General features: G+C 45.6%; 1 protein-coding gene across 1 annotated transcript; it reads right to left on the bottom strand.

The window, feature by feature from the left end:
- Positions 1-2641: 2641 nt before the first annotated feature.
- LOC119937237 (histone acetyltransferase p300-like) lies at positions 2642-9695 on the bottom strand. Its single transcript, XM_038756912.1, has 4 exons — positions 9617-9695; positions 6996-7254; positions 5327-5440; positions 2642-4455 (listed from the first exon to the last, which is right to left on the bottom strand). Exons 2-4 carry the CDS (start codon positions 7219-7221, stop codon positions 4337-4339), a joined length of 459 nt encoding a protein of 152 aa, XP_038612840.1. The 5' UTR covers positions 7222-7254; positions 9617-9695; the 3' UTR covers positions 2642-4336.
- Positions 9696-10160: the final 465 nt, after the last annotated feature.

The raw sequence follows: 10160 nt of genomic DNA, 5'->3' as shown, positions 1-10160 counted from the left end.
CTGTCAGCTGTTTCTCGACCTCCTCCTGGAGGCTTCACCCTCATGACGTCTCATAGAGGCCTCATTCATTCATATTTATTTATTATTCAATCTTAATTATAATTATTATTATTCAATCGTATTTATTCTTTTAGACTGTGAGCCCACTGTTGGGTAGGGACTGTCTCTATATGTTTCCGACTTGTACTTCCCAAGCGCTTAGTCCAGTGCTCTGCACACAGTAAGTGCTCAATAAATACGACCGATTGATTGATTGAGCGCTTACTGTGTGCAGAGCACTGGACTAAGCGCTTGGGAAGTACAAGCCTCATGGGTATCTCCCCCTTCTAGACTGTGAGCCCGCTGTTGGGTAGGGACCGTCTCTAGATGTTGCCAACTTGTACTTCCCAAGTGCTTAGCACAGTGCTCTGCACACAGTAAGCGCTCAATAAATACGATTGAATGAATGAATCGGGGACTGTAGAAAGGGCGGTTCCTGGCGGAGCTCCCCACCCAACCCCTCTTGTTCCAGGGCCTCTGTGTTTTCCGCACATCCTGGGAGACTAACTTCATCCCCTTCTCTTCAATCAATCAATCATATTTATTGAACACTTACTGTGTGTAGAGCACTGTACTAAGCGCTTGGGAAGTACAAGTTGGCAACATATAGAGACAGTCCCTACCCAACATTGGGCTCACATTCTAAAAAGGGGAGACAGAGAACAAAACCAAATATACTAACAAAATAAAATAAATAGAATAGATATGTACAAGTAAAATAAATAAATAAATAAATAAATAAATAGCGTAATAAATATGTACAAACATATATACATATATACAGGTGCTGTGGGGAAGGGAAGGAGGTAAGATGGGGGGATGGAGAGGGGGACGAGGGGGAGAGGAAGGAAGGGTTCAGTCTGGGAAGGCCTCCTGGAGGAGGTGAGTTCTCAGTAGGGCCTTGAAGGGAGAAGAGAGCTAGCTTGGCAGATGGGCAGAGGGAGGGCATTCCAGGCCCGGGGGATGACGTGGACCATCAAACTTTGCTCTCCCTGTCCCAGAAAGGGAAAGCGCACAATCTCGGGGTGACATGCGTATGTCGTGGCCATCGGCTATCTACGATCATATCTGAGGCGGTAGATTCCGAGCCAACCTTCAGCCTACTTGCTTTTTCAGACTATCAAAAGGGTAGCATGATTCCACTCACAAAATAGGAAAAAAAGACCCCTATTTAGGTATTATTCTAGATAGTTTCTATATGGCGCTTCAACCACCTCTGCTGCTCAAAGAAGCAGGAACAACATTCTTGTCTGTAATACATTTCAAAAATCTTGATCACATGGAGGCTGGAGAATTTTCCAGAGGTCTGAAACAATTTGGAAAAATCTCTGAGATAAAGGCATTCAGTTCCGTCAAAACACCTGCTTTAATTACACATTTTGCGTAGAAGGCAACAGCCATTCGTGTCTTCTGGATCCAGCACACTGTGGCGTCAGAGAAAAGATATTACAGCAAGAGTCTTCCCTAACAAAGGATTTTGCAAGAACGCTCTCCTGTGTTACCGGAAAATGGGGTCTATGAGTTCACAGAATTGAGTTCCAAGGAAAAATCCCCCCCCTTCTCGGTCCGGTCCTGACTGACTCTCCCCCCTAACCCCGGGAAAAAGGCCCTTGTTATCACCAAGTTACATTAAGGACAACCTCATTGGCACCTCCTCAGCCCTCCCATGCTAGTTGACTGTTCACTCCTCGCCCCAGGTATCTTCTGCTCCCTGACCCCCTTAACAGGCCCACCCTACTCCAGCACATAATAGTTTGTATCTGCTCTCTGTGAAATCATTATCGGCCAATTTTATTATTGCCATAGCATGTTAATTGTTTAACTACCCCCTGTGATGCCATGGCCTACTTATATCATTGCTACTGTTTTATTGCTTCTGCATCTCAATTGTTAACCTCCCGCCGTACTGTCACTCACCCTGCTGACTTCACCGTGAACTTTCAATTCCCTTGCTCCCAACTGCCATTCCCATTCCTCACCTTCCCCTTCCCCTCTCCCCCACCAAGACCACTCCCCCTCACCCCCTACCAAGGATCCCTCTGTACCAGCGCCAGTCCGCCACTCCGCCACTCCTCCTTCCCCTTCTCCCCGCCCCCACCCCATCTCCTCACCGGGCCTCCTTCTCACCTGTCCCGCCGTCGACCCCCGGCCTACGTCATCACATTTATTTTACTTGTACATATCTATTCTATTTATTTTATTTTGTTAGTATGTTTGGTTTTGTTCTCTGTCTCCCCCTTTTAGACTGTGAGCCCACTGTTGGGTAGGGACTGTCTCTATATGTTGCCAACTTGGACTTCCCAAGCGCTTAGTACAGTGCTCTGCACACAGTAAGCGCTCAATATATATGACTGATTGATTGGGGCCCCAAATTTAATTCAATTCCCTTTGTTTTTAGTCTATTAGAGAACTACACCGTAGCTACTTGGATTCTTCTTCCACTAAGTGACACACTGAGGGACGTTTTAGGTGTCAAACTGGTTACCATAATGGACGGTTTTCCTTAGCAACACTCATCTTTTAACAGGAGTCGCAAGACCCTGGGGTTACTTGGATTCTGAAGTACCGTACGTGTAAAATGGAAAGATCACAGCACACACAATTCGGTTAGGCAAGCATTTGACTTTATAATACTACTGCTACAAGGATGCAAGAGGGATTCGTTAGGACAATTGCAGTCAATACATGTACACATAATTAGGAGACTAGGTCACCAAGAGAGAGGTATAAAGGAGGAATAATACTGTAGCCAAGTCCTTCTGGCTTGAGGGATTCCCAAGTTTTCAAACGCATCTTCTGTTCATACACTATTCCGGGTTGCCTGGCGTCAGCGAGAGCATTTCTGGACCCAAGGACTCCCTAGATTTTTCCGAGGTCTTGTATACCATTTGGCTTTCAGGCGCACATGTGCAGTCGGGTCTCGAGGGCTTAGCAGCTTGTTACCACCCTGTACATCTTATCAATTGATAAAATTACTTCCTGTCCTGGGTCCTTCAACTATCTTTAGGATTTCTCAGTGCCTTTGTGTAAGGCCACAAATCGGAGTGTTAGGTCAACTGTGTGTTGGATCTTCAGGATGTGTAGTCAGCATTCAGGTACAATTCCCTTCTGCGTCCCCCTGACTCGCTCTTTTTAATCATCTCCCTCCCAGCCCCACAGCACTTATTTCCATATCTGTAATTTATTTATATTGTTATCTATCTCCCGGTCTAGACTGTAAGCTTGTTGTGGGCAGGGAATGTGTCTGCTTATCGTTATATTGCAGTCTCCTAAGCTCTTGGAACAGTGCTCCACACACAGTAAGCGCTCAATAAATGATTGAATGAATGAATAAACCCACATTCCTCTGGTTGACCCTATACTTTTCTCCCCGAGTACAATGTTCTTGCACGAGGCCGACGCCTAAATACAACTGTGTTTAGAAGATTGCCAGGTGCTCAAATGAGAAATCAACCTACAGCTGTAAGCCTCTTATTTAGGATACTCAGATCGGCAACAACCGATTTTTTGGTTAAAATATTATTAGGAAATTAGAGAACACTGGCTGGCAAGATGAGCCTGCTTGGATATGAGGTCCTGAAGTGATGGACATGGTACTAATAAAGAAATTCAACCCTGCGATATGAAGTCAAAATTTAAGAAAATTATCTAAAACCATTATACCAGAGGGGATGCTACATAAGACCTTCACAGAAGAAATGCATAGCCTCAGAAGCCATTTGAAGTTACATGGTAAAGCAACATAAAAAATCTCTTGCTTTCTTTACAGTTTATGAGCTAAAGGGAGGAAATTAAACACATAAAACCTTAGAACATTTTTCAAGGAACCGTTAGTGACTCTCCCAGCTGCTTGGTACAGTGCTCTGCACACCGTAAGTGCTTGATAAATACAGCTGAATGAATGAAGACTTTGTTCACAGAGGAAATGTGTCTGGTGGGAAAAAGGAAAATTCAACTATATTATAGCCTTGGAACAGGGACATACCAAATAACCTAGAGTTGGAGGCTGACAAGTAGAAAAGAAAGCTGACAATTAATGCTACTAAGAACCCCTTTCTGGGGAAGCTAGGTGAAAAACTGGTGTGGACTGAGATAAGGTGGGTCTTTTTCAAGGTGAAATATACCTGGATGGGTCCTCTAAAGTGGAAAATGAGACAACGCAGTGATCATAAATGCTGGATCATGAGCGTGAAAGCGCACAAACTTATACATGGTATTCATGGGGCTCATCCCCTGGGGGGCCTGCCCTGCTGGCTGATTCTTCACTTGAAGAGCTTGGGTTTGCATATGGTTGCCTTTAACAGGTGAGGCCAAGGGCTGCAAAAGCTCCTTCAATCTGACTGGTTGGGTTGAGGCTGAGGGTAGTTTGTTGGTCCACGGGACTTCCAAGTCCTACCGTAGCTCCACTCAATAACGCTAGGGAGGGAGGACAAAAATAAAAAGAAAAAAAACATTAATAGGCTAATGGAAGAAAAAAAGGCACCACTCATATCCAAGTATGAGCTCAAAGAAAAGAAAAATATAAAACTTTCCATTAAACACCTGGCTTGTAAGCCCTTTCTCTCTTATTGCTCTTCTGCTGGTAGACAATGTCTTTAAAACACTAATCATATTGAAAGTGCAAAGGTTCTGCTATTTAGAAGTAACAGTGAGGCGACCCTCCTCCCCTCCTTCCTCTCCCCCTCCTCCCCCTCACCTTACCTCCTTCCTCTCCCCACAGCACCTGTATATATGTATATATGTTTGTACGTATTTATTACTGTATTTATTTATTTATTTTACTTGTACATATCTATTCTATTTATTTTATTTTGTTAATATGTTTTGTTTTGTTCTCTGTCTCCCCCTTCTAGACTGTGAGCCCACTGTTGGGTAGGGACTGTCTCTATGTTGCCAACTTGTACTTCCCAAGCGCTTAGTACAATGCTCTGCACACAGTAAGCACTCAATGAATACGATTGAATGAATGAATAAATGGGGCAGAATGATTTAAAAAACCATACAGTTGTGACTTTGATTAAAGTCAAGTATAATATATACCAAAAGCCTAATTATACTAGAAAAAAGTCACATACTGTCAAATCAAGAGTGCTACATAACGCATGATTTATATTATAATCTTTCACTGTCACAAACATCACCTGTGAAGAATTCTGTCGCACTTCTTGCAGCAAGGCTTTCATAAAACCATCGTGTGTGTATATATATATACACACACGATGGTTTTATATATACACATTTACATATGTACACACACACACACACACACACAGAGCTCATGGCTTACAGTGCTGATTTCGCTGATCCCCTCTATTTTTGAGGGGCAGGCAGACAGGACAATCATGTCTTGTACAATTCTTCCAGTGTGAGATGATTTGTCTTGAAGATGCACAATGTGCCACTGAAGAGTGAAGGAGAGAGGAAAAGCACTTTTTCAAATGTTTTCTCATTTATTCTTACATTTTCACTCAGCACCCAACCAATTTGATACTTAATCAGGCTTCTAGAAAAAGAAGGCATGTTCTATCTCTTCTACAAAAATGTGAACCACGATTTTAATCACACACAAAATATGTGTGCATGCGGAGGCCTAAATATGACTATTACCTCTGGAATTCCTTTGCCTGGCTCTTCCCTAGTGAAGCTAGCATGTTTAAATTGCCTGGAAAGAGCTTGGAAAGTAAAGCCCCACAAGGACTGGATTTTTCCCCACCTGACAGAGCTTCGCTTCAGCAGGCGATCGATGATGATAATAATGAAGAACCTGATCCACTGGGGCAGGAAAGGGGCCTGGCCTGCACTTGGGGAAGCACCTCTCCATAGCTCTGCCGAGTTTTCACATGCATCATGATCATCCTCAATTAAGAAAGAAAGGGCAGGATGGTGGTGGTGGAGGAGATGGGAGGAAAGGAGTAAGTAGCGGTAGGGGCTTTAAACTCCAAGTCCAACCACTTCCACCTGCAGCGGCTCCATTCTGACTTGGAGGCAGTGGACAATAATCTGTCATAATCTGAATAATCCCCCTTCTAGACTGTGAGCCCGCTGTTGGGTAGGGACCGTCTCTATATGTTGCCAACTTGTACTTCCCAAGCGCTTAGTACAGTGCTCTGCACACAGTAAGCGCTCAATAAATACGATTGAATGAATGAATGTAGTTTCCACGGGCTCTGGGTCTCTTGGTCAGAGGGAGGTGGGAGGTAACGCACCTGTGACATCTTTTACACTGGACTACAAATATTAGGAAGTCTTTCCCTAGGGACTCATCACTGAATAAAAGCCCTTTTTCGGGTTACAATTTAACCACCATTTTCTTCTGCACAACCGATTGTTTGAGGAAAGCAGAACTCATCATCACAATTGATGGATGCTGATTTCTTCCCGACTCGAAGCCAAACGTGACCAAAACAGAGATCGAGATAAAAACCAAAGGTGTCTGTCTAAATTCTGATACAACCAAAAGAAAATCAAACCACTTTCTATCCCTCCTCTCCTGGGCCCTAAAGCCAAAGAAAATGGCACCATTACAAAGCTTTGGAGACACACTCAGATGAAACAGAGTGGTCTAAACTAGGCTGCCAACTGATTTCTCTGGTTTGGAGTGGATCTGCACGAAAACTTTAAATTCTGAAGTGGTCCAACCCTCAGAGTTTCAGAGCTCACTGGGGAGATTCCTGCAGATCACCAGTTGAGAATCACGACCCTCAGCTACTGTAACAATAAAAGTACCTTCTTTCAGTACCGCTCCTTCTCCCAAACCCAACTCAGGCTAAGTAACTCTACTATACAATTAAGCAAGTTGGCGTGGTATCCCTATTTTAGAGAGAACGGGACTACTTCCAAATCCAAGCAGGACTTCAATATGTTAAGTAGTGAGAAACTGTTTTTACCACTGAGGCCTCATTTGTTTCTTGTTTTTTTTTCCACCCATTTTATCTTCTGCTTCTCCGGCCACTTACCCTGACAGGACTTGCCGGCCTGACAGTGTATCATATGGTTGAGGACATTCTTCATCGTGCGGCAGTGGGGAAGGTTGCACTGTCGGACTTCACCGTTTGCCTGCTCCCGCCGCTGACATTTGTGGGCGTGCAAGAGGAGAACAAGTTGCTGTTGGATGAGCTTCCGCTTCTCTGGATCTGTTGCGGGGCCCCCGGACCCCATTCCCTGGGGAGTTGTAGGCACCATCCCAGCTTGCTGAACTGAGGCCTGTTGCTGGTCCTTAAAAACACATGAACAAACGTATATTTGATATCATTTCACTTCCCCAAATGACAGCACTCAATTTAACCACTGGCTAGTGAGATGTTTCATAAAACTGCGGCTATAGGAGAGATTTCTTAAGATTATTTTAGGGATCTTTTGGTGAGTGAACACTTATTTTTAAAACACATTTTACAAATCAGTTCAATATTTAAGCCGCATGCACATCACTGCGTTATCCAAAATATCTTCCTAATGAAATGGGGAATACAAGCCTTTTAAGGACACACTTGCCAATGGATTTTTGATGGCTCCGACCCTGGCAACAGAATTAGCAGACAAGCTCCCTGCTACTAATGAACCCAGTCCCTTGTTGGGGGTGGAGGTGGGAGTCCCTCAGATCCCTTGCCCTTCCTACCCTCCTCTCTTCGGAACTTCCCAGGAAACACCGGGGCCACTCATGAACCTCGGGACCTGATAGCAAGAGCCATGGCGGGGAAAATAATAATAATAATAATAATAATACTGGCATTTATTAAGCACTTACTCTGTGCAAAGCACTGTTCTAAGTCCTGGGGAGGTTATAAGGTGATCAGGTTGTCCCACGGGGGGGCTCACAGTCTTAATCTCCATTTTACAGATGAGGTAACTGAGGCACAGAGAAGTTAAGTGACTTGCCCAAAGTCACACAGCTGCCAATCGGCGGAGCTGGGATTTGAACCCATGACCTCTGACTCCAAAGCCTGGGCTCTTTCCACTGAGCCACGCAGCTTCTAATAACGGACATAAACTCGTGGGCAGGGCGTCTGTCTACCAACTCTGCTACATTACACTCTCCCAAGCGCTTAGAAAAGTGGCCCACACCCTATAAACGTCCAATAAATACCACTAACACTAACACTAGTTAGACACTAACTTCATCCCTCTCCCTCTCCATTCATTCGATCGTATTTATTGAGCGTTTACTGTGTGCAGAGCACTGGACTAAGGGATTGGAAAGTACAGTTCTGCAACAGACTTCATCCCTCTCTCTCCCTCTTGATAAAGTATGTTTGGTTTTGTCCTCTGTCTCCCCCTTTTAGACTGTGAGCCCAATGTTGGGTAGGGACTGTCTCTATATGTTGCCAATTTGTACTTCCCAAGCGCTTAGTACAGTGCTCTGCACATAGTAAGCGCTCAATGAATATGATTGATTGATGGATTGATGCTGCTGAAACCCAGGCTGGGCAGCATAAAACTGGAAGGCCCAAAGGTCCCGGGGACCAGAAGCCTCCTATGAGTATTGGCCGCCCCACATTTTGGATCTGAGCTGGATGTGGGGACCCCACCTCAAGGCAAGGTCCCCAGCATCCCCCAACCCGTCCCCCTCCCCACCCTCTGCACACCAGTGACAATGTGCAGCCCACCCACCCACCCACCCACCCTGGCCTCCCCTCCATCCCTGGGGTGCTTGGCCTCTCGCAGGTCTTGGGGGAGACACCGCCCAATGCTCCCTTCTGGGTAAGCAGCCCCTGTTGGGGAGAGAAGGCCAGTCAGACTACAAGCCCCCCCACCTTGCCTCCTCCTAGTTCTCAACCCAGAATTGGGGACCCCCCCACCCCCAGCCGGGGCCGCGGCCCTGTTCCCTCTTCCTTCCTGCTTCCTCTTCTTCCCCCTCTAATAATAATAATAATGGCATTTATTAAGCACTTACTATGTGCAAAGCACTATTCTAAGCGCTGGGGAGGTTGCAAGGTGATCAGGTTGTCCCACGGGGGGCTCACAGTCTACATCCCCATTTTACAAATGAGGGGACTGAGGCCCAGAGAAGTGAAGTGACTTGCCCAAAGTCACCCAGCTGACAATTGGTGGAGCTGGGATTTGAACCCTTGACCTCTGACTCCAAAGCCCGGGCTCTTTCCACTGAGCCATGCACGCTACAGTCTCTAGACTGTAAACTCGCCGCGGGCAGGAAATGTGTCTGTTTACTGTTCTAATGTGCTCTCCCAAATGCTTAGTTCAGTGCCCTGCACACAGTAAGCGCTCAATAAATATGATTGACTCTCCAGCTCCCATTTCTTCTCCATCTCCCTCTTCCTCCCCCTCTGGCCTATGAGCTCGCTGTGAGCAGGAAATGTGTTTATTGTTCTAGTGTACTCTCCCAAGCGCTTAGTACAGTGCTCTGCACACAGTAAGCGCTCAATAAATATGACTGACTCTCCAGTTCCCTTTTCCTCTTTAGCTCCCTCTCCCATTCCTGCTCCCTCTTCCTCTCTAGCTCCTTCCCTCTCCCATCCCTGCTCCCTCTTCCTCTCCAGCTCCTCCCCTCTCCCATGCCTGCTCCCTCTTCCTCTCCAGCTCCTTCCCTCTCCCATCCGTGCTCCCTCTCCCACTCCCTCACCTCTCCTGCTCCCAACCATGCGCTCGTCTGCTTCGGATCCCGGGTGTGCTGCACTTCCTGAAAGTGGCACTTCCTGGTGATGGGTGATGTTGGGGGCTGGGCCTTTCTCCTCGGCTCTTCCTGATCTTCCGTCAGGAGGCTCCTCCCAAATGACGTCACCCAATTCCCTGCACATCCCGGGACACTAACTTCATCCCTCTCCCTCTCCATTCATTCGATCGTATTTATTGAGCGCTTACTGTGTGCAGAGCACTGGACTAAGGGACTGGAAAGTACAGTTCTGCAACAGACTTCATCCCTCTCTCTCCCTTTCCATTCATTCATTTGATCGTATTTAAAAAAAAAAGCAAAATAAAAATAAATTTAAAAATAAAAAAAAGCAAGTAACTTTTCTTGTAATCCTTAAAGCATTTGATGTTCTATTTATTCTATTTATTTTATTTTGTTAGTATGTTTGGTTTTGTTCTCTGTCTCCCCCTTTTAGACTGTAAGCCCACTGTTGGGCAGGGACTGTCTCTGTATGTTGCCAATTTGTACTTCCCAA

This window comes from Tachyglossus aculeatus, chromosome 14, assembly GCF_015852505.1.
Source record: "Tachyglossus aculeatus isolate mTacAcu1 chromosome 14, mTacAcu1.pri, whole genome shotgun sequence".
NCBI lineage: Eukaryota > Metazoa > Chordata > Mammalia > Monotremata > Tachyglossidae > Tachyglossus > Tachyglossus aculeatus.
The sequence above is the reverse complement of the archived record's forward strand: the minus strand, read 5'-3'. Positions and strand labels throughout refer to the sequence as shown.

Bases quoted from the DNA above. Each gene is read 5' to 3' on its own strand.
- LOC119937237 (XM_038756912.1), bottom strand. From the start codon at position 7,221: ATGGTGCCTACAACTCCCCAGGGAATGGGGTCCGGGGGCCCCGCAACA. The intron at 5,441-6,995 runs GTAAGTGGCCGG...TTCACTCTTCAG, and splicing joins GGCCGGCAAGTCCTGTCAGG to TGGCACATTGTGCATCTTCA. The intron at 4,456-5,326 runs GTAAGCCATGAG...CTCCCTCCCTAG, and splicing joins GGATCAGCGAAATCAGCACT to CGTTATTGAGTGGAGCTACG.